The 26015-nt window shown below is 33.6% G+C and overlaps 1 protein-coding gene across 4 annotated transcripts in view; it reads right to left on the bottom strand.

The window, feature by feature from the left end:
• LOC143252953 (lysosomal cholesterol signaling protein-like) overlaps positions 1–26015 on the bottom strand; it is a 68368-nt gene that overhangs the window by 17290 nt on the left and 25063 nt on the right. For all 4 annotated transcript variants that reach the window (XM_076505899.1, XM_076505898.1, XM_076505897.1 and 1 more), the window contains 10 exons: positions 25080–25369; positions 24185–24483; positions 22144–22265; positions 16513–16672; positions 13999–14154; positions 12552–12635; positions 11223–11431; positions 10711–10816; positions 10129–10543; positions 3124–3214 (listed from right to left, as the gene is read on the bottom strand). In XM_076505899.1, the coding sequence (XP_076362014.1) occupies positions 3124–3214; positions 10129–10543; positions 10711–10816; positions 11223–11431; positions 12552–12635; positions 13999–14154; positions 16513–16672; positions 22144–22265; positions 24185–24483; positions 25080–25369 (1932 nt within the window). The remainder of the gene's footprint in view (positions 1–3123; positions 3215–10128; positions 10544–10710; positions 10817–11222; positions 11432–12551; positions 12636–13998; positions 14155–16512; positions 16673–22143; positions 22266–24184; positions 24484–25079; positions 25370–26015) is intronic.

Raw genomic sequence — 26015 nt, 5'->3', positions numbered from 1 at the left:
CAATATCCTCGACTATACTTGATGTACTGACCAGACTCAATTTACCACTGTCAGGATTAAGAGCACAAACTTATGATGGAGCTGCTAACATGAGTGGTGAGTACAGTGGATGCCAGGCAAAAATAAAAGAGAAGCAACCGTCAACTTTGTTTCTTCACTGCAAAGCACACAGGGCTAATTTAATAATGCAACATGCAGTTGAAGCTTGTAAATGTGTTCGAGATTCTATCCAGTGGGTACATGAACTTGGTGTCTTGCTTCAGAAGTCAGGCAAATACAAGACAATCTTTGAAAATATTGTATCGTCAGACAGCCACAATGGTCCAGTTAAATACATCCGCCCACTGTGTCCAACACGCTGGTTGTGCCGCCTATCTGCAATTACATGTGCTAATAATCACTACAGTGACATTGTTGATTCTTTGTCTGAATTACCAAATGTAAAATCAGATGTAGCAGTGAAAGCACGAAATCTGCTGGACAGATTTGACAAAGGAAAGACAGTTTTAGGATTGTTGATGGCTCAGCATCCATTAGCTGCATTAGAGGAACTAAACCGTGCATTCCAAGCAAAATCAGCGACAGTATCTGACATGATTGAAGCATCTGCAATGACAGTTGAGCAATTGCGAGTATTGTGAACAGAGGAAAATTACAACAAGATATTTGATGAAGCTGAGAAAAGGTAACTTCCCTAGATCTGGTGCATATTGAACTACCATGCATTCGCAGACCTCCCAGAAGGATCACAGGTGATGGTTCAGCACACCATTCTGCAACAGTTAGAGATTACCACAAAAGCCAATATTTTGAATTTGTGGGCACAGTCATAGAACATCTGACCACTAGATTCAATGCAGACAACAATGACTTGAGGCAATATCTGGCACTTGAAAACATGATCACATCTGGCAAGATTGACAACTCGGTTATAAACTTCTATCCAGAAATTTCTGCACAACGGCTCGAGTTTCAAAGAAACAACAAAAGTAGTGTCTCCAAAAGGTGCGAAAGATGCTTACTGTAAAATGCATGAAACAAGCCAGCAGATGTTTAGTGAAGTGTTTCTTCACATGAAAATTTTGCTTGTATGTCCAGTATCCAGCTGCGAATGTGAACGCAGCTTTTCTGCATTAAGATGGTTGAAGACGTGGTTAAGGTCAACTATGTCTCAATGCCGCCTCAACCATGTGGCAGTTTGTCACACTCACAAAGATGAGGTCGACAAAATAAATATAGAAGAGCTTATGAAAGAATTCATAAACAGATTATCACAAAGGAGGTCTACGTTTGGGAACATGTTGACTAGATGACTAAATGAATCTTACTTTAATGAAAAGTATGAATAATTATGTGCTATATGGTATTGATGTGCAATTTTCAAGAGTTCGCAAAAACATTTTAATTATTTTTATCAAATAACATGAACAGTTTTTCAGTAGATATAAACATATCAAGGGTAATTACTAATTTTATTAATATTTGAAAACGTAATTCATGCAATGAAAGTTATTAGTGACCTTGTCAAGTATAATGGCCAATTTTTTATACTGTGCAGTGAGCAGGAATAAATTCATGTGGCAGTTAATTTGTGACACATTTGTCTTTATTCTTTTAACATTTTGAAAACTGTTCACAACACCTCACTTATACAAACCTAAGGGAAACCTTGAAATATCGTGGCAACAAGATTACTCTGTGACTGCATGTTTACAGCTTTCAGGTTCACGTAATCAGAGATTACCAATTTGCAAATTGAAGAGTCCTCATAAGTGGTTGCAAAAATCATCCCTCCCATCGGATGTAAAAAATCTACGCCCCTGATTAAAACCATATGTTTAGAGGTATAAGCTATCAGATTTACCGCTGAAACCACACAGTCCGTCACAAAAACATTTATTTTTTATAAAAACTGGCAAGATGTTTTTCAACGTTTTCATAGAAGCAACTGAAGGTTTTTCAGGATTTCCTTTACTGTAATAGTAACACTAATTATAAAGCGTAAATAATTTTAACTTTCAATTAGAGCAAATTATGAAGGTAGAGTGAAAATCCAAATCACCTAGTTTTCAGTATAACCAATTGAATATACTTTTTTAATATTTTCACTTATAAAGATTAGAATGAATTATTTCATCAATTGGATACCCTCGTTGTTAACAATATTTTCTGTCATATTCTTAATAATATCTTTTGAGATTCAACCAGTTTAGAAGATTTGGAATAATTCTTGATGCATATTTTAAGCAAACAACGCAAAACAGTCTTTACCATAAAACTATAATAATAGTAATACACAATAGCTGAACTTAAAGTTTTTGTGTTTCTATAATTTTAACTGATGAAAGCATAGTTTAAATTTTTATTACTATCCTTTTGTCTCTTCAATGTATAAATATTTAAATGACATTCTTATGAATCTAGTGTGTGTATGAAAAATAAAAATAATAATAAAACCAAAGGGTAATTTATAAGCTATATTCTAGTAATGTTTACAAAGGTGCTAACGTTTTATCTATTTTTCTTTCATGTATAGAGTAATTTCATTAAAACTTTTTATATCAATTCTATTGACGTTTTTTAAAAAAAAAAACATTATAGCACATAACTATAAGCATCATTAATAGTCTCTAAAATAGAGAAAGGCAGAGAAAAGTTCAACTGCTAATTCTAGTCATTTCACTAAATGTGAACTAAAAGTATAAAAAATACGACACTACACAATATCATTAAGAATAAGAACAACGAATTTTTATACGGTGCTTTATTTTCGTTCACTGAGCAACAATCACTATTCTACTTGCGTGTTCCTACGACGCTGTTCTGGGAAATGTATTCTCACGGTTATACTTATAATTCGAATAATTTCTACTAAATAATTGCAATAGTCTATCTGCATATGTCCACCATATTGAGAGAATATTGGATTCTTAAGAAAACGACGTTAAATGGGATCATCTCCCCACTGTAAGTGAATCGCTAAAAAGAACATGTCGTTTAAATAGTTGAAACGAATAAATACAGTAAAAAAAATTAAAAATTCGAAATCTGCTAGAAAACAAGTAATTCGAGTTCTTGGCAAGATTTATCTATTCGTTTAAAAATTAATCTAATTTTTCTTACCTAGATTTTTTTCCAGAAGATGGCATTTTACTTCTACCTCCCACACCTGGAATGAAGTAGGTGGGGTTCCTTTTATGAAATGAAGTTTCGGCTGGAATAATAAATAAAAAAGAACATTTGTATTTTATATTGCTGATGTCGTTTTATATGGTGTTAAATTTTATTACTCATATAATTTCCTATTGTAACTTGATTACATACTTATACTTACCCCTAAATGACAGTAGCTAAAAGATCTTAGTCTACAATAAAAGTACCTAACGTTCTCCATTAACTTATACTTTGGATAGTCGAACATTTGCTTTACTTCCTTATTTATTTTTAGAATTTACAGCAAAAATATAAATAGAATACTTTACATCTTGCCACCCATTGGCACAGTGGTACGTCTGCGGATTTACAGCGTTAAAAATCGGGTCGTAATACCCGTGATCAGCTGAGCACAGATAGCCTATTGTGCAACTTTTTGCTTAACTACAAACAAATCAAATAAATTTTCCATCTTTGTTTTTGAAATGTATACAGACTATTATAAGAAAAACATGAAAATCTAGTTTTGTTTATTTTTTACACTGGGCATCAAGTATGCATTAACTCTGCAGTAAATTAAGAATAGCAATTTAATTGTCATAAAATCAAACGAATTCATTCGTTTACTTTAAAAAAATAGATAGAAAATGATTCGTTATGGTGACATGTTTATATTTTATTCACAAAATGATGCTTTGCTACTATTAAAGAAGTACACTACATAGCCAAAGGTATGTGGACATCCCTTCTAATTAGTGGGTTCGGCTATTTCAGGTGCATAAAATCAAGCATATAGCCATGCAATCTCCATAGACAAACATCGGCAGTAGAATGGGTTGAACTAAAGAGCTCAGTGACTTTCAACGTGGCACTATCCTAGGACGCCACCTTTCCAACAAGTCAGTTGGTCAAACTTCAGCTCTGATAGAGCTGCCCCGGTTAACTGTAAGTGCTGTTATTGTGAAGCGGAAACGTCTAGGAGCAACAACAGCTAAGCCACGAAGCGGTAGGTCACACAAACTCACAGAAGGGGACCGCTGAGTGTTAAAGCGCGTAGCACGTAAAAATCGTCTGTCCACAGTTGCAACATTCACTACCGAGTTCCAAACTGCCTCTGGAAACAACGTCAGCACAAGAACTGTTCGTCGGCAGCTTCATGAAATTGTAGAAGCTGGGTTAGAGCATTTATAAACTTGGAATCTAGAATAATTACTCTCTTGAACGATAATCATTTACCACTCCATGGCAAAGGAAATGTCCAGGCTCTTAGGGGATAGTAATAACTTGGGGCTTCCCACGATACTGAACCAGTTCTTCCACTTAGCATAAACCCTGATAAGTAGGAAACATGGATTATGGAGGATTGCTATGGAAACTAAGAATCTGTTAGGTGTGAGACTGAATGGGAAACCTTTTATAAGGCATCCAGTTGTCACCAATCATTGGAATCAAACTAACCTGTGGTATTTGTCACTTCATTGCCACAAGTACCTTCTGCTGTCTCATCGCCCTAGAACTGGGTGACAATGAATGAGAAACACTATTCAGAGAGACCAATTATTGTTGTACTCAGTACCTACACCTAAATGGTGAACTAGACATGAGCGATGGAGTCCATATTTTTATTACTGGATAACGGAACCCTTCAAATGAAATTGTCTGTATCTTGTTCTCAGGCCAGATAGAAGACATGTGTAGTTCTAATCAACTCCATAAAAGGTGCAAGAGAGATATAGGCAAGCCGTAGCTCCTGCAGTTACAGCACTGTTAAACTAATAGACCCAAGATCTGACCTCTGACTTGAAATAGTGCAGTAGTCAGTTTGTGTTTAAAGATGTTATGGTCAGCCCATTTCACACAATGTATGGGCTTAATGCTTGCTAGTAAAAGTGCAAATTATTAAGATTGTCTTCCAAGTTAATATATAAACCATTAGAACGCTATCAATCTCGCAGTGGACCAGATATTTTCAGTAAAATGCCACTTCATTCAGTTGACACAAGCTTTCTTCTGACGAACAAAAACAAGATATGTGTTTGTGAAGAGGCACATGTCAAAATTTGCCTTTTTCTGGTTTGATCAGCTCTAAGTAATACAATGTTTCGTCGTCGTGGCGATCACCTCGAGGTCGAAGATAATAGTCCTCCAAGTTCATACATGGGTCCAGAGATGGCTAATGAAGCCAGTCCTTGCTGCACATGTCTTCTGGCGGTAAAAGCAGGTCAGTTCAGAGGAAAGGAGAGGTTTCAGTAGTAGCTGACATTGTTTCCTCTTCTCTCGCTTCTCTTCAAAATGTTGCTTCTTGATGACTCAAATAATTCCGCTCCCTGATGGATAAGGAAACTCCAGATGGTTTGGTCATGAACGAGAGTTTCCCAGTTGTTAACATCGATGTTGCAACTCTTGAGTGTTGTCTTCAAGCCATCTTTGAACCGCTTCTTCTGTCTTCTTCTCATTTATTTTCCATTTTTCAGTTGACTATACAGAAGTTGTTTTGAGAGTCGGCTGTCATCCATTTGGAGCATGTGGCCTGTCCATTGGAGGCGGCTCTTGATGATGGTGGCTTCGATGCTGCTAATCTTGGCTTCTTCGAGGACACTGAGGTTGATTCTGTATTCCTCCCATTTGTTCTTCAAGATACTCCAGAGGCACCTTAGGTGTAAGTATTCCAGCTGATTTAGGTGTCGACCATATGTGATCCATGTTTCAGATCCGTACAGAAAAGTAGGGATAACAACTGCCTTGTATACGAGCATTTTGGTGATTGTTCTAATGTCTCGATCCTGGAAAACTCTTGTTCGGAGACGTCCAAAGGCAGCTCCTGCACATTTCAGACGATACTGGATTTCGCAGTCAATGTCTACAGAGAATGAAAGATGGCTTCCCAGATAGCAAAAACTGCTGACGTTTTCTACGAGCTGGTCTTGTAGCTTGACAGCAGGCAATACATGGTTAACTGTCGCAGGTGCTGGTTGATGAAGAATCTGGGTCTTGATCAAGTTTATGGAGAGTCCGAAATTTTGATAGGCAAAGTCAAAAGTGTTAAACTTGGAAGTCGCCTGTGCGTGTGTTGATTTAACGTGTGAATGATGTTGCACACCAACAAACACACGTCAAGAAAACCAAGACGATTGGAACTTTATGAACTGCTGCAGCCCTCGTCCACTTTTTCTGCCGTTGAGGATTCCAGGTATGGTCCTTCTTCCGTCAGGATTGGACATTTGGGGTTAAATTGTCCTTTGTCAGGAACCTCACCCTCGACTTTGCCGTCATGGATGACCCTACCAGTAGCGCAAGACTCCTGATGGCATCGCTAATGTAATGTTTATATATCATTACAAACACAATAGACACAAGGATTAAATGATATCAGCAGTTGACAAGATATAGGTAAAGGTCAAATGTATGAATAGTGAATAGACCTTGCCAAACATGGCTGATGTTGCTAAGACCATTATCACGGTTTAGTAAGAGATTGTTTGCTGTGGTTATTTTTATAGTTTTTAAACAATCTATTTCTTTTTTAGGTTTTAGTTGGTGTAAGAGAAGAACTTTATTCAAACGTATTTTGCTGGACAATACCGTCATTGGTATAGACCAAATAAATTTGCAGATTTTCAGCTGCTTTCATATTCATAATTGTATTGACCACAAACATTATTTGAAATCTATATTTATTTTGGCTTATACTAGAATGTAATACGTATTATATTTAAATGCCAGTAAGTTATACTTAAGTATTCAATTTTATCCCACAATCCATGGAGATGCCATTTTGTTTTTATTTTGCAGGCCACAATTGAAAGGTAATGAAACTTATCAGTTAAATATCGTGATCTTATAAGAGTTGAATTCATTAATAAAGTTAAACAACACAAAGAATATGTTACAATGATTTTTACACTCTAAGTAAATTGTAAAATCAATACTCATAGCGACAATAAACGATTCAATCAAGACTTCCCTAACACCAATAAAGTAGACCTCCATTGTTCTACGAGGATTTTGATTCGAAACTATGGATTATGCAAAACTTTGCCGAAGGTTGCCAGAATAACGCAGAAATCGACGTTTCGACTTTCTGAAGTCATCTTCAGGTTGATAGGTTTTTGTTTATTTTTGTGTTATGAGAAATTTGTAATCATTTAGATTTACAGTTTTGTTGTGATTATTACTAGTAGCTTAATGCATAAGCCGCTGTAACGGTTAGTTGTCCTACACACATTTCATGGTTAATACTAAACACGGTATAAAACTTTACGGTGTATTGAAGTCCGATTGAATATTGTCACACATTAAAAAGGTAAGTAACTGGCCACTTCTATACTGTAAAATATTTGCGAAAAACATGAAACAGGGTATTTTTTCTTTACCAAACCCTGCACATCACATATATAACCTATTAACTGTGTTTTCTAGAAAAATACTTTAGATTGATATAGCATTATTTATGAAATATTACAACTTTCTCAAACGTTGTTTTCTTACTTTAGATCAGATATTTTGCCACCTCAAATACTGCCAGGAAGTGAAAATTTGGTCCTGACTATCTGCACCAGCTATCCTTAATTTAGAAGCAGCTACTTAACATCACTCATCGCCATCTCTTGCGCTATTCTAAGCGAATAATGAAATTGACCATCACACATAACGTTCCTGAAGCAGAAATGGCGAACATGGTTGTAAGCCGACCGCTCAACCACCATATCATGCCAAACTTAGTGAAGTAAAAGCAAAATGTACTTAAAATTGTAACGTGAATTGCTTTCACCACTGTCCTCTTTGCTTTCGTGAATGCTCATCTGTTACAATACGTGGCACTTTCCTTACCGTGGCTAAACTAAAATACGACTTGTTCCAGATCTCTTTCTGGATGGCCTTAGTGCCTCAATTTGATCCACATATTTTGTTTGTCAATGTCATTAAATACATGAGATACCTTTAATATGAACACATCTTTATGATCTGAGTGTGTGAATATTTTGCGTCAGAAAGAGCTGTTACATATATTTCTCAAAAGCAGTTAGTTTTCGGTGTCATTAGATTATCTACAAAACACTAAAAAATGTCATATTGTAGTTTGATGTATTCCGTCCCACCGCGCTGTATATTGACTGTAATTATCACGTAGCTCTTTCTAATTAAATATCCAGTATCGTTCTAATATAACATACTCGTCTTTCTGTAACTCACAATTATATTAATAAGATTGATGGGTTTGAAATTAACTTCATGCTTAGATACTCAGTTTCTTTGTGTAATTGAAAAATTATCCATTCTTCCACTCGCAATGATGCATAATATATTTCATCAAATTTCAGAATACCTTCGATTTGATAATACTACAAAATGAAAAAAAGCAAAAAATGGTAAAACCTCATCCTATAAAAAGCCCCTTTTATAAATGTGGGCAGACTTTTCAACAGTGTTATACATTACCAAAAAGTGTAACCATTGATGAAAATCTAGTTGGATTTTGTGGAAAATATATATTCAAGCAAACTTCTTAAACATAGCACCCCAATTTGAGCTTGTGATAGTGACAACTTATTTTTATATACAATAATAGAAAAAGGACAGCCATTAAAACAAAAGCAAGGAGAAATGTTTATTCTGTCATTATCCATATATGAGAAAATAATCTGCATATTATAACTTCGATAATTTTTATGTACTTAAATTCAGCCAATAAACTACTAGAATTATCACTATCAATACTTGATGTAATACGAAATAATAGAGATGGACTGTCATCTCAAAGGGTATCTGTATATGCTGAGCTCTCAATTAATCTTACTTTCAGCGAAAGTGTTGTTGTATCTTCAACAAAGAGAAAAGTAGTTGTGTGAGCAATGCAACACCCAAAAAGCCAATGATGATTCAAGGTTACAAAAATACTAAAGGCAGAATGTTGAATAATTTTTAAAAGGCGTCATGACAAAAATAAAGACAAAAAGGTCACCATTTGGTGTTTTCTATAACAAGTTGCATGTATGTTGTCTAAATGTTTTTGTTTATAGATTCAGCTTGATCCCAAATAAAATAAACGAAAGTCACGTAATAGAGAGATTTACCCGCAAAAGCTAGAAAAACAACAACTGATTTAACAAACTTAAAAAGAGATGGTGACCTGAAAATGAAATAAAAATGTCGAAACGTTGAACGTTTATTACAAAGTTTTCCATTTCCTAGTCAAGCCATTTAAAAACGTTTATTAAATAAATAACACTGCTGTAAACTTGATGCAGTATCAAATTGGGAAGATTTGGTCTAAGTCTAAACAAAGAGAGAAGTGTACGTTTTTCATAAAGAATGATCACATATTCGACAAAAAATGGTTTTATTTTGTGATGAATAAGATCCACACATTTTTGGAGCTCCTACACAAAATACTGTTAAGAAATGGAGGTCATTATTGAGAATGCTGCAATATAACTTTTGATTTATTGAAAATTTGTCGTAACTTATTCATCTTTCAATGACTTGTAGACTTTTATTCCTAGTACTGACTTCTGAACTCTTTAAAAAGAGAAAGTTAACAATGAGCTCAAGACTCACAAATGTTTCAAGTGTTTTTGTTTTGTTTTTATGTGAATAAACACAGCTATTTCTAAACATCACGCTCCATTTTTAGCTATGGCTATTATCTAAATAGTTGTAAATTGCTACGAATTTAATTCGTGCACGACAGTTTATAAACAGCGTCTTAGGATATATTAAAATATAAGCATCACAAATAATGACTATATAGTTAATTTGGTCAAATCAAACTGTTACACGAACAAAATGAAACAAAAATAGGTTATCTATGAATCTTCATTTTTTACTTCCCCTAAAATATCTTAATTTCCTAACTTTTTCTAGCCGTCTTTAACCTTACCATATCTTAAATTTTTTACACAATTTATAATCAACAATGTGATAATATCAGAGCAGTTCTTCTCGAATGAAATAAATAGTATACTTAAAACATACCTCTCATCCATGTCGGGCCTATGCTGGTAGAATTTGTATTTTCTAGATCTTCTAAAATGATAGAAATACTTGCTTTTCCAGAAAGAGCGGAATCAGTTGGTTGTGATTCTTTGTCAAAATTATCAGTTATTGAAACCACATGCTTAACATTCTTCAACTCGGAGTTAACTGCATTATTTGCAATTTCGTTGGCGCCTTCGTCGTTTTCTTGTTTCTTCCTCGATCCCATTTCTTTAGCTGACTCATTATTAAGTTTCCCTTCTTCAAGCCAATGAAAATTCGATGCGACACCCTCATTGATGATTCCACACTTTTCTGGAGCGCAGTAATTTGATTTAGATTTTCGATGGTACAGGATTAGACATAATGTCGTAGTTATCAAACAAATAGCCAGAGTGAAAGATGCAGCAACAGCCTAAAAACAAAATGACATTTTTAGCCATTACAGGAGTAATGATAAGTTTCCAACTTTGAGGAACATAAACGTTTTTTTACTCAGCAATTTAAAACCTCTTACCTTATCTTTATATACGCAAAAAAGTAAAAAGTAAAAAAAATATATAACGATAAAAGATATTTTACCTCGCTTTTTCCATAAAGAAATAATGGAAGATTCTGATCTACTCGTGGAAATTGATTTTGTAGGCCTGTTGTCACAAGTAACGTCGTTAGAATTATAATGGGAACCCTGCGGATAAAATAGTTTAAATAAATATATTAGGGTTTAGAGCAGCTCCATGAAAATGTTTTAAATAAATTACGTTATTTTAAGCATATTCTTAAGATTTTCTGCACGTGTCACTTTTTCCCATTACAAACTCAGAGTCAATCACTTTATAATCCTAAGTTTGTGTGTATTTATATGCTTTTAAAATGTTTGATATTTATACCCAGGTAAAGTTTGTTTGTTTGTAATTAAGCACAAAGTTACACAATAGAATATCAGTGCTCTGGCCACCACGAATATCGAAACTGTTGTTCAACTGGGAGCCCTGGTTAAGAGTATACATTCATTGCAAATATCGTAGACAGGAAAAAGTAACTCAATAAAAACCAAATGTCTGAAATTATTCAAAAAAGAAACACGAACGTACCCGAAACCAAAAGCTAACGAATAAGGAATGAGTTTAGATAAGTTAGTCGCAGTGTAGCGCTGTAGCAGCACTAATGATATAGCTAATATGGCAGTCCAAAAACGAGATGCCAGTTGGCCTCCTGTGATCATCGCTACTTGGAAAACAGTTGATGATATTGTATTGTTGTTCACAGCAGACCACATCAACACTCCTGCGCTGATAACAGCCTGAAAGAAGATAAACATTACATTAATTCCTCTACTTTGTATTTTATTAAAATTGATATAAGTTAGACTTAAATTTATTTCTTATGTGAAAAGACTATATCAAGTTTTTTGGGTGTTTTTTAATTACTTGCAAAATTAAAAGGTTAATCATGTATGTGTTTCTTATAGCAAAGCCACATCGGGCTATCTGCTGAGCCCACCGAGGTGAATCGAACCCCTGATTCTAGCGTTGTAAATCCGTAGACTTACCACTGTATTAGTGGGGAGCAGCTTAATCGGAAGTGCCTTCAAACAAAATGAATTACTTGTATTATATTTTGCAGGATTTTGCATCGGTATTTTCATTCTGAATGATACCTCATACGACAAATAAGATAAATGGTCAGGTCGGATATCTTTATAGATCAGATGGAGTCGTTCCTAATTTTGAGCTGCCCACTACAAAGAAGGCAACTAGTCAGCTTCATCACCATCACAACTGTTTTGATTCACTTTTAACCGAATAATGAAATTGACTGTTAAATCGAAGTTAAATTGATCTATAAAGACAAATGAGGCATAAATAAACAATCATTGTCTTATGATATGAGTTGTGACGGAAATAAAGTGATTAACGTGACAAGAACTTGTAAAATAATTAATTTTTTTTAATACAAGATGCGAAAGAAATTTAATTTTAATGTAAGTATTGAAAATAAATGTAAATGATTGTCGGACGAGAAATAAAGTAAATTTTAAGATAAAGAGTCTGTTAAATGTAAAATAGGTCTTATAGCAGTGACTAGAGCAAAGCAGAAAGGGGATTTAATACAGTTCCTATTGTTTTATAAAAGCCTCGTAAAGAAATGAAATAGAGTTACTATTTCTGCCATAATCTGTCTGTATTTTTTCGTATCATCGGGTTAACAAAATTAACAGTAGCATTGTTCTAAACAAAATATCAACTTTCACTTTTTTTTGTGGAGTTAAGGAAATGTAATCTGGAGCTTAAGCATTTTATAACTTAAAGTTTAGTCATCTATTTAATCCAAGAAAGCCCATTCAGGAGTAGAATTTGTTTAATTAAAATGAAATAGTATAACAACGGTTTTATGTCAAAAACAAAAGGCGTGATACCCACTTGACTAATCACAAGACAGAAAGTAACCATGTGAGGAGCTCGCTTCCATCGTCCACTGAGCAGGAATAAGATGGCCACCCAAGTCTAAAAATTGTTACATTATTCAATATTTATTGTTGAAAGGCATAACTTACATAAGTTCAATTGCAAATACCAAATAATTCATGCAAGTTTTTCCTTTTAAATTATCTGGTTACTATAATGAAAAACATTAAATGGTATTCATAAACAGTGATTAAAACAATTTTATATATTTAAAATACATAAGGTTTCAGAAAGTACTGATTCAGATCAGGTGTACCAATTATTCTCAAAATATTGCTTAAATATATCGCTACTTGTTTTAATAATTTCAATAGATACGATTAGTAATCAAAACCTCTTAACACTGCTTTTCATGGTTTTATTAGACACTTATTTTTGAATTCAAATGATCAGTAATATCTAAGCGAATAATAATAAATAAGGTTCTATGAATCGATTTTATATCTCTTATTATCGGTTCACTCATTCTTTCAAGCTTAACCTACTTAAAAATATTTTGGATATATCATGATTTTAATTTACTTTAGTCTTCTAATACGACATAAGTATACAGTAAAGCGAATTAAAAAAAACGTTCGTAAGAATATATTTTGTCTTTAAATTCCTTGACACACTTCAGTATTTCGTTATGAAACTGATGAAAACATGAATTAAACTAAATTTACGCAAGGCATATCAGTCGCTCTGTGATTTCACCACGACGACCCCGAGGAAATTATGAATTAAGAAAAGTACACTTAGCAGCTATGTTTTTCAGTTAGACATGTACTGAGTGTCTCGTGTAATTTTATCAAAGTGAAAAAAAACTTTTAAAATAGCAAAAATAGTCTCATTTCGATGTTTTCATCATTTTGTATGGTTGCTAATATTATCACGAAATAGAACAATAAAAATGATATAACGTATTATACCGTTCTTATCGTTCGGCAGTATCTTTTAGATTACATGGTGAAAATAATAACTCAGTTAACATGATGATAATAACTAACGTATTTCTCTTCTAACGTTTGCTACAGACTACTTTCACTTGTACAGAGTTGTTGGCCTATATTCACAAGTAACATTTTCACTTTCAACTGAATTTCCTTGTTAACCAACTGATTAAGTTGACAAACTACAAAAACTGTAAGTACACGCAATCACTAACTAACTTCCCTACATTTTAATTCACTACAAATATTAATACCTCAATAAAATGATCTCTCGTACTAAGTACTTCACTAAATAATTAGAACAATAACTAACCGACTGCTTTCACGCATTTATAACTGGATCTTTGTTTGTCAATATTCCAAAAATCTCTCGATTATTACGCCGTTGTTATTAGTATTGTACAATTATTATCAGTGTGTCTAACCATCTATACAGCATAGAAGAAAATAAATTTCTTGCGAGTACTTACACAAACAAGAACTCCAATGATACTAATATAAAACAACGTGTTATTTAAATGGCCTGCGTACGAAAGAACTCCCGTGAAGTTTAATGTAATCATCTTTGCCGAAATAAACATCAGTGGACCACTTAGAAAGGTACAAACTACCATAGTTGATGCAAGCTGGTGGAAAAAAAAGGTTCAATTTTACCTACATAAGAATAATATTAATGAATATAATTTTATGTTATATCGTATAAACTATCGCTTTTAAACTAAAACTATATATACTTTACAATTGAAACATTCAGACAAGGCTATTAGTTATTACTGAAAATTAAATAAGACAGTTATTAAGATATTTATGTGTTTGCTAAGGACCAACAGCCTGACGTGGTCAGGTGGTTAGAGCACTTGACTCGTAATCTGAAGGTTGTGGTTTAATCCCTATCACACCAAACATGCTCGCCCTTTCAGCGCTGAGAACGTAATAATGTTACGGTCAATCTCATTATTTCTTGGTTAAAAGAGTATCCAAAGAGTTGGTGGTGGTTTGTAATGACTAGCTGCTTTCCTTCTAGTCTTGCACTGCTAAATTAGGGATGGATATTAAAAATAGCCTGTGTGTAACTTCGCGCAAAATTCAAAAAACAAATTAAACAAAGCGACGATGAAAATCGACTGTACCCTGAATATCCTAAAGAAAACACGAAACTTTAAGATTATGATGGTTTATGTCTTAAAATTATTCGAAAACATAACACAATGAAATCAGGTGTTAAAATATTTCTCGTATTCACACTTCTAAAACACGTTTGTTCTGATAGATATATTATTTAAACTATATAATACAATTACAGCGAAATTAGACATGCATATAAATTTGTGTCCCTGTATAGTTGTAGTAAAAATATTATCATGGCACCTTACAAGTCGAATTCATTATGTAAAAATAGGAATTTGGCACAATGTTGTTATACTAAAAATCTGCAACATCAAAAAACTTAGTATCACAAAAGCCATGAAATTTTCTACTTACATTCAAGAGAGACAATTTAGTTACTGTCGTTGTGACAAGAATAAAAAAATAAAATATCTGTATTTTAGAAGAACTTGTTTCAAATGACCTTCAAGCTATGTGAATTCACTGGTCAAGAGTTCCAAAAATCTTATTCCTCTGTTAAGAACAAAATTTGGTTTGGTTGTTGTTAAGCACAAAGCTACACAAGGGGCCATGTGTGTTCTGCCTCTACGGGTATCGAAAACTAAATTTTAGCGTTGTAAGCTTTAAAATTTATCATTGAGCCTCTAAGGGCACTTGGAAAAAAAAGAGGAAACTGAAACACCCATAAATAACTGAACGACAACACACCCTACAAACATTTGGCTGCGTGAATGATCAAGGAGAAAAGCTATGCAGCAGTTCTGTAATCTTATTATAACGATAAAATATTATGCATGTGGTATTAGCATCCGTCACTCAGAGTCGACTGACTCTATTACCGTAATTTATTGTATGGTAACTATAAACTGTTCGCCCATGTATGCAGAATATTTTGTATTAGGATTTTTACTCAAAAAGGGGATAAAAAACACTCGAAATATGACATATTTCCATTTGTTATATGATTTGGTTTTGAATCTAAAGACAAACGTATCTAATCATTTACTTGAGTTAATTATTACCTTCCACAAAGCAAAGTACGCAGTAAACGTTTAATGAGGTCAATAGAGATTTGATAACAAAAAAAGGGTGATATTATCTAATGTTGTCCTTCACACAACTTTAGCTTCCTTAAAGGGCTCCTTTTGTTAGTACGAGTAATATTGGCGTCAATAAATAAATAAAAATGATAAAACTACGTATATAATAACATCACTTAAACCTGCCATAGTAATAGAAACGTATAATTACTTGTTTTAACGTTAGCTACAGTACATTGATTCCAGCTATAGAAAAGTTACAGAGATCAGAACTGCGGGAGCACGAATATTAATAGTGCAAATAAACGTACCTGCACATTAGAACTAACGTTTGTGGGTCAACAAAAAAAGTACACACTACTTAGACCAGACGTGACCTAGTGGTTAACGTGCCACACTATAGATCTGCAACTCCCACCTTCACATCTTGTAGCCGAAAAAATAGCAATAAAATGCTCTGTAATTTGGAGGTGAGTTATAATGGCGACAATAAACTCCGGCTATTCGGTGAACTAAGAGTGGATCAGTAGCTGGCAGTGGGTGCTCTTGACTTATTGCCTTCCCTCTAGTCTGGCAGTTATTTCGGGACGGAACTTGAGTAGTTATACGCGAATATTCCAAAAAAAATAAACATTTTAATTATTTGTCATTAACATTGTGATTGCTGACGAAAAATTGTTCTGCTCACTTTAAAAGGTTAAGGTTTCTAAGTCGAACCAGTTAAGTATACTCAGTAAAAACATAAAACTTAATCAAACGTTTTATGAGAAATTTTAGCTAATCACACACATACACTATGGTTGAACTACAATTATTCTGTTTTCTATCCACACTTACCATGTCAGTAGGAAGCCCATACTGAGCAGCAAATAGAAGAACAACGGGGCCGGTTGGTACAGTGCCATAAAGAAACGCGTAATTGACCAGATCATCCTGGTCAGAAGCCTTAGTACACAATAGTTTAACAGTGGCACAAAGTATTAAGGGAGTGGCCAACCTGGATGATAAAGAATACACAGAACAGATCTTGTATATATTCATAATTGAAACTATAAGCTCAGAAATATGAATGATCGCAATTAAAAGCTTTAAAATGATTGTTAGGATTAATACATAGGTTAAGGTACATTTTCGAACCCTCCTCATAGTTTTTGTGCTTTTTTAATGCTAGAAATGAATATTTCAACGTGAGTAAAGCTCCTTGATTAATTATTTTATCACACATCATATTAAAAGTCTAAAAGCATACATAAAGCTTCAACTATATTAGAAAAGCGATAAAACCCTATCACTTTGGTCGGGTAGACTTGTTTCATCAGGCAAAACAGCAAGAGTCTTTCGTCCCACTAAAGACAAGTCAACCTGTCAATAATGCTAAAGTTCGCCTTCATCTTTGATAAAATTGGGTCTATCTGTCGAAAGCGTTCGGGCTATATTTTGGGGCTTTTGTACAAAATAATTTAGCAATCTTTTTTATCTTAAGCGCATTGTTCAAGTAAAAGTTTTTTCTTAAGCACCAGAAACACCACAAAGCTTTTTTCCATGTCTTATATACTGATAAAATCCATAAAAAACTTGGAGAAAAATAGCATTCCAAGGGTTAATACTATGTTTATTTAAAATTCTAATTTAAAATAACCAAAGATGATTAAGATAACGAAATGTATAAAATGTATAAAATTTTTACTTTAAAAATGGTAAGTAAAACTAAGTAAAAAATAAAACTGCACAGCTAGAAAAACAGCTAGATGTGGCCTAGTAATTTGCAAGGGTGTAGTGTGATCCGAAGGCTCAAAGGTAATTATTTATAATAATTATTATAATTATGGTTAATCTTGTCACAAGAAAGAAAACTTCTTACTTAACAGTTTAAACATGATGTAAACTATGTATATATCCTCTAGTATTGTTATATAATTATATCATCAATGATTGTAATTCTGACAATTAATATCTCTAATAACAAATACACAGTACTGATAAATTAACTATAATTTCAGTACACTGAATCATATCATGAACGGAGGAATATGTTTCTAATATCCACAGTGGATCCACAGTTCTTGGTGAGGAATTTACTATGAGGTTATATGTAAGTTTATCAAAGGATATAGTTCAAGTTAGTAATCATTATTATATATATATACCCACATTATATTTATTAAGGCAATTAAGTAGTGGCATTTTAGTATTTCCTGAAAGGTCACTTCGAAATTTTGGCGCTAAACATTTATTGTTCATCATGGTGTTCGCTATGGTAATATAGAGAGAGGTGAAGCACACGGTCTTCTATTACTTTTTACATGACCATTTCATTCTAGTTCAAAAAATGTATTCATCAGATTAACATATTTGAACTAAGAATCTCTGTTATTTGTTACAGGTTTTGTAACTTGTATACTTCATTTTATCAGCCCACACAGCTTGAGAACATCCATATCTACCTAATACTTCCTAAGAATATTTATTTTGAGGATCTACCAATCAGTCAGGTAACAATTAACAGATTGTCAAAGAAGAGAATAGATTATCTAAAATTGTGGTTATTATTGAGGATTTAGCAGATATTAGTTGTGAATCATGATGGGCAGTTTTAAAAGTCTATTTTCAATCCCATTACTTACAGCGACTCTTACTACGTCTGTTTTCTGTAGACCAATGAACTAAAGCAGAGAGAGGAAGAGAAACGCATCCATAGTGATCCCCTGAATAGTGAAAAAGGGAAGTTAGTGAGACAGAGAGATCTCTGTTACATTCGAAAGTTGTCAGTCCTGAGTGCACTGTTCATCGGTAATGAGCTTGAAGTATTAGAACATCTGAAAGGTTGAGACATTTTTAGTAAGTGTACCCTTCTGACTATCTTCACTTTCACAAACGCCACAACAGCAAATAGACAAGGTTAAAATGAATTTTAGCAAGAAAGTTTGCATTGCATCCAAATCAGAGTGGCTATCAGATCGTTTAGCAGCTCACTAAAATATACAGCCACCAATTTAGATTTTTTATATGCTTGCATAGGCAGTACATTGTACAGCTTACATTCACATAAAACCAATGATCACAAATCATGTCTCAGCACCTTTCCTGGAATTATTTTATTTAGTTTTACCTGTGGAGAGGGTTTGTTTGTTTGTTTTGGAATTTCGCACAAAGCTACTCGAGGGCTATCTGTGCTAGCCGTCCCTAATTTAGCAGTGTAAGACTAGAGGGAAGGCAGCTAGTCATCACCACCCACCGCCAACTCTTGGGCTAGTCTTTTACCAACGAATAGTGGGATTGACCGTCACATGATACACCCCCACGGCTGGGAGGGCGAGCATGTTTAGCGCGATGGGGCGCGAACCCGCGACCCTCGGATTACGAGTCGCACGCCTTACGCGCATGGCCATGCCAGGCCCCCTGTGGAGAGAGAGATTACCTACGAATGCTCAATATTCTTAGCATAGAATAGTGATGCAAAATCAATAAACATACAATTTTACAATGGTTTTGTGACCGACGATGTATGCCTTTTGTTGATGCATTTCAAGTAGATAGCTGTGAAAATTAATGGATTCAAGACCTTCCATTGGCCCTGATTGTCTAGACTTGAAAGGTGTACAGCATTTGAGTGAATAGTAATTAGGCAGTCGAGACTCAACCATAGAATAACTGTATTAGAGTTTTAAACTTTAAAAAATTGAGTTATCCATAGAAAAGAATAATTAAGGCCAGACAAAAGAAACACTCAGGGAATATTGAAAGCTATGAAAACAATTTAAACCACTTATATTACAAAGTATGTGTTTGAACATGGCTGCGATAGACCATAATGTATCCCTATTAACAAACTTATTGAAAGTTAGTCAAGAAAGACTATGTTGCATAATTTACATGCAACTGAGACATTGGAATTCTAACATAAGCTTTATTAGTCGTGATGAAGCTTGATGTATTTACGTTAAGTAAAGTTTTGGAAAAAAAAAGAACAGAGAAAGCTACTACTATGGTTCCAGTTACTAGCATATTGCCTCAAGAAGAAATGCACATTAAAAATTTCGTCACTTATTGCAACCAGTGTTACAAATTGCTATAAGCATCAGTATCGATGGAGATCCCCCATAAAATGAAAATATTTTGTCGTTATCTGCTGATTAACAGTTGTATAAAGACAGTCATTTGATAAACATCCTGATAGAAATTGAGATTCACATTATTATTGTGAACAGCCAGGACTGCCAACATTGAATGAAGGTGCAGAAGAAGATGCTACAGAAGTCATTTCCCCCTGGTGTTAAGCAGCAAATTAGATCAGAGGTGAGTTTTCAGGATCGTAAAACCAACTATTTTAAACTAGTTGGCCCCAGGTTTTCAGTTTGGCCACTGTCTTGGGGAGACACAGTAAAATATCTGCATCAAAATATTTGGTTATTTACTCAATTCAAATTGATTCAAACATAGTCTGGTAAACACCTATAGTCATATCTAGTCATAAAGCTAAGTTTTTAGCAAGTACTGAAGCAGCGCCTTCACTCGGAAATTTGTAGCAAAGTCACTACCTAGATCAGTAAACGCTAACTGCGTTCTAGCTAATGGGGATAAGCTGGAAGCTAGTGCAATAGCATGGTTCTAACGCGTTTAACATATGTAACTCCTAGAATAAACATAGCAGTTAATCTTGATTCACGTATGGACGTTTCGAGGATGGATCTACCATTTGCGTTATCTGCAAATATTACTTGTGGAATAGTCGAACTAAAGTTCAGTGACAAGGTTATGTGTACGTTAAAAGTAAGTTTAAAAAACTGAATAACTATTTCATTAAATGTAAAGAAGTATACCATAATAAATTAGAAACACAGTCGCATGTGTTACCACTTGCAACGTAAAAAATGAAGGTTAAATACGAAATTTGATATTTTTGACTAAACACTAAGTAAGTACAATATTCCAAAACGATGGTGTATTTCAGTTATGGTTTGTAACTATTGGCGTACAGCTATGAATGGTTGTACGAATTATATTTGAAAGAGAAATAAATGAGACTAGCAAAATAACTAACAAACAACAAAAAAGTATAGTATGTCCCAGTGGCTACCTGGGTCATGCATACATAACCTTTCCCCATATAGACAGAGATTATGTTTGCTATATTAGAAAAGTTGCCTCACAGTTCTCTAAATACTTAGGTACTGTTAACAAAAAATAGTTCCGACACAGAGAAGTGCATGTTATAGTAAATATCTATATATGTAAATTGTATAAGGAGACAAGTCCTATGAACGTCATGAATGATTTATTAACACATCAAAATATTTTATCAAAAATCTGTAAAAAGATGTATGGATGTGGTATACACCAATTGAAATGGACCAAACCTTGTTATTCAACAACTCACCCCATCAAATTACAAAATTCAGGAGTTACGTAACGTATAAACATATGTAGTATATGCGGGTCAGCTGAAATCATATGTACGTTATTGATAAATATATTAGATGGACAAAGGTGCTGAAGGAGATAGAGTTGAGGAAACAGATGGTGCAAAGAGTGCGTTTGTGATACTTTCAACTTGGCTGGTACTAAGAAAGATGTCCCAGTACATTTTTGGTTATATATAAAGTCAGAGACGAACAACTACACTATTGAGAATAATGGCTTGGAATAACAGTCTCATATCATTAACTACAATAGTGTGAATATGTCAATACTACAAAGAACTTACACTATCAGCCAACATATTGTGAATATGTCAACACTACAAAGGGTTTAAACCATCAGTTAGAATATTAACACTGCAAGGAACTTACAACCGTTGTTTTATCAGTTATCAAGAGAAGGTTCATAGTAATTAATTTCTAATCAGAACAAACTACCTAAGTGGGCATATATATATATATATATATTATAACTAAAACCTAATTATGTATTCTAATCACTTGATAATAGCAGTTAGAACAACCTAATTAATGATTGAAATTACTTGGTTTTCCTTAATTTCCAAGATAATTAGTAGTATTCCACAGTATTCTAGCTTAAGTACTTGATGAGAAAACTCGATTAAAACTAATCTGCATATGATAATCAGAACATAATGTTAATATGATAATAGGAGACACGTTTTCCGCTTGATATGAATCGGAAAACGTGTCTCCTATTTTCTCAAAAGGATTTCCATTGATCAGAGAAATGCATGATTACTAACATATACTTTTGGCCAAAATAATATCATTATTACCAATACGGAATACATATACACTTAGTGCTGTTAAACTGAGAAGTGCATGTTATAGTAAATATCTATATATGTAAGTTGTATAGGGAGACAAGTCCTATGAACGTCATGAACGATTTATTGTCACATCAAACAATTTTATCAAAAACCTGTATAAAGATGTGTAATTCAGCATTTCACCCAAGATAAGAAAACCTTACCAAAAACGTAAGCCTGTCTCTGGCTTTGCCAATACTATTATCTGAAGTACTTACATTCTCACAGCTAATAACACACCAGGTAGTAGGAGACCTGAGCCAGCTAAGCTAGCCGCTGCACCAACCACACGAAACCCAAGTAAGAACAGCACTGTGCCAGCAAAAGCAGAACTCAAAACCTGTAAAACAATGGAGCCGTTTTATTAAAAATATTATTCTTGTCATATCTACAGTACATTATCAGAGTAAAAAGTGATGCATACTTCTACTGCAAGTTAAAGGGGTAACTGACTTATAGACTGAGTTACCTTTGGCGATAATGGAGACCAATACTTTACGATATTTTGGAATCCGTGATTTCTGGGAGAAGTAAAGGAGAGTTTTTAATATTTCTTTTGAACTTTTGTTCATTAAAGTGGCACACAAAACATGAGCTAAAGAAAACTGTATCGATTGTTAAGTGGATTGTAGGATGGTTGGATAAAAACAATGTTCTTACTAATGGGTTCTATTCAAAATGTGGAGTGATTCTGAAGTCAGTGTTGAGTCCTTGATTTGTTTTAATTATATTAATGATGCCGATAGAAACATAATTAGTGAATTAGTAAAGTGAATTCGATTGAGAATGTTGAGGAATTACAAAATGACTTAAATCATTTCATAAGTTAGACAAAGATTTGACAAATGACCTTTAATTATATATATTTGAATTACTCGTTTAATAACGACGGAAACTAAGTTTATTGCGTTAAAGCAAAAGACCTTAGCATAGCAGTAGACAAGTAAAACAAACTATCAATACGGTTCTCAATTTTTAGTACGGAAGCTAGTAAAATTTTAGCGCGTATATATATAGAAATATCGAATGCAAGTTTAAAAAGTAATTATCTCTCTGCACAGATCAGTAAATAGACCTCATTTAGAATAATTTGCCCTGACCTAAAACCAGAATAACAATTTATTGGAAAGGGTTCAGAGAAGGACCACTAGGACGATTTCAAAGACGAAAGGGTTATCTTACAAAAATGCATTAACATTGATAAGAGAAAAGGTGATATTATTAAGATTATCGATAGGCTGTTTTCTGAAGATAATTAGACGATAGGACACCAGTTTAAAATTTTGAACAATTTGATTGACTTATTAAATGAGTAACCGTAGTCATTAGTGGAGTCCAGCACTTTACAAAAGCTTAAAGTGATTTACATAAAGAATAAAAATAAGTACAGATTTTTACTTTTCTCAAGGGTTAATGTATAAAGACAGCTTAGAAGGATCAAATGGACCATTATTTTCTGTATAATATGGCTAAATGATTATTTAATTTCCTTCTATCATACTTAATTTTATACTTTTGATAGTCAAAATATAACAGGATTATTCAAATTTTAAAAGTAGCGTACATGTGTGCAAAAAAAAGAAAACAAATTTTAACTGGCTCACAGGATCAATTGTCTATTATGAATAGGTTAATTAATAATTTTAAAGCTACTGTACTCTACATGTATACGTTTCACCACGCATTTTTCTAGGAACTGCTCCAATTTAAGTATATAAATGCTACATATTTTTTTAAGGTCATACATCTTTCCCCATAAAATTACCATGTTAAGGTCTCCACCTGTTCTTACCTAAATACTCCAATGACACACCGACATGCCTGTGGAGTTACAACTACAGAAGTCGAATTTAGATACCCATGGTGGACAGAGCACACATAGCTCATTGCGTAGCTTTGTACTTAATTGCAAACAAGTTTATCGGAAATAACTACCAACTGTTGGTAAGTTAAACCCCAACTGAGGAGTTCACTGCCGTCCACTAATTGTCATTTTCTCATACCTTGATACAGCATTAAGCAGCATTTTAACTAAGCTTATAACTAAGATAATATTCAAGTTAAATAAAAAAAACACAATATTTTCATTTATAGTACAATGTCAGTTACGTACTCAGGAGAGCACGTTTTTAATATAAAGGAATAATTGTTGCCAAATTATTTATATGTGCGTGTGTGTGTGTGTAAAATTAACATGATATTTGCAAAGATGCTAATAGCAAATTAAAAGTACAGTGTAGCTCTAAGGTACTTACTTACCCGTAATATTCCATAAATAACTGCAGGTAATTCTCCAGCAAAAACAAAATTTCCTATAATTCCAAGTATTGTCATAAAAACGTTTGGATTTTTCAAGATTTCCCACAACACTGATAGAATCATTTTGGTCACAAGCCATCTTGATGACCGGTTATCAGCTACTTGGATAGATCCACTACGAACACGCTCAATTTCCATCATAAGGAATCCAATGGGGTTTAAAATCATTAGAGAGATTGGGGCGATTAGATAAAGGTAACCAGCATACATTGGATGTCTGTGTCCATAAAGCGAAGAAACTGAAATAAAAACAAAATATTCAACTTTTCAAGGCAATATTGTGCATTTTCTGAAGTTTATTGTTATTTCTCAATTACTAGCTTAAATAGTATTTTATTGTTACTCGTAGTTTAAACAATAACTAATTGTTTTTCATGTGAGTACTCATATTTGTGTTAATCTATTTGAACTATTTTCACATTTACTTGCTTTTGATTTTTTTAAAAATTAATACACAGTCTGTCGGCTCAATTACCTACGAAGATGATGTAGCAATTGACAGGCTGTGAACGTTAAGATCACAGTATAGCAGCACCATTACAGAAGAACACCGTAGAGTTTTATTTTAGAACTGTTAACATCATGTGGGTTAAATTACTAACTTATACAAAACTAAATATTTTTTATTAATAGCGCGGGACTTTATCTAGCTTTTCAGATTGTCTGAGCATAAATAAAAACTGATATCTAGTGTCATGTTTCTTATCAAACATCAATTCCTTTACTAGCTCCATTGCTACACAGTGATATGACAGTTCACTTAAAAAATACCATAACTTCATCAGCTCACTGAAAATAAGTTCTCAATATTAAAACAAAAGGTTATGTAGCATACCTATTGGATAAGCTAAACCAAAATCATTTCCTTGTGTGCAAAATATGGCATATAGTCCTGCAAATGCAAGATTAATAGGTCGGTGTATGGCTACTGTTGTTGTTGCAACCAAAAAAAACACTGCAACTTTCCCCAGCAATATTCCGGCAATGAACGACCAGTTGACATTCCCTAAGTTGATGGTCACCAGGTTAAGGAAGATTAAAGGAGGAAGAGCAAACTCAGAAGTAAAGACACTCAGACCCTTGATCTCAGGCCCCAAGATTAAGCGGAAGCGACCAGCAAGATACCTGGAAAAACGAACCACTCATTACAAACTTACAAAATTAAGATATAGAATTGTTTGTCCTTAAAATCAGTTCAAATTATGTATCAATCATCATCTACAAAAAATCATTACTAGTCTATATATTTAGAACAAAAACTCCTCCAAAGTAGTCTAGTGTTATTTGTGTTAGAGAATTACTAGTTATATGGACATATTTACCTTTTCACATCAAATAACTTTAGAATTTGTGGTAATACACTACACAGAATAATTCGAGAAAATATGACTCCAAGCATAATACAGAATTAAATTTCTACAAAAGAGTATTCATTATTTAAAGTGACTAAAAATATCCTTTCATAATTTACTTTATATAATTACTATAAAATGCCGTTTGGATTTATGTACATAATTTTGATTGCAGAGTTTGATTGTTAATCATAAAAGTTGCGTTACCCAGAAAGGCTAAGAAATGCGAGTAATCATAATGATATTACGACACTCTAACATCTCTATCGTTTAAAATGAAATAAAATATTGACCCAGTAGCTATTCATAGTTCAGCTACTTAAACAGCTGGGCTACTAAGTTATTTTAAATATATATATATATATAACATGTCGATGTATTTTATATGCGTTAACTGGTTTTAAATCATTCTAAATAGA

This window comes from Tachypleus tridentatus, chromosome 6 (assembly GCF_004210375.1).
Source record: "Tachypleus tridentatus isolate NWPU-2018 chromosome 6, ASM421037v1, whole genome shotgun sequence".
Classification (NCBI taxonomy): Eukaryota; Metazoa; Arthropoda; class Merostomata; order Xiphosura; family Limulidae; genus Tachypleus; species Tachypleus tridentatus.
The sequence above is the reverse complement of the archived record's forward strand: the minus strand, read 5'-3'. Positions and strand labels throughout refer to the sequence as shown.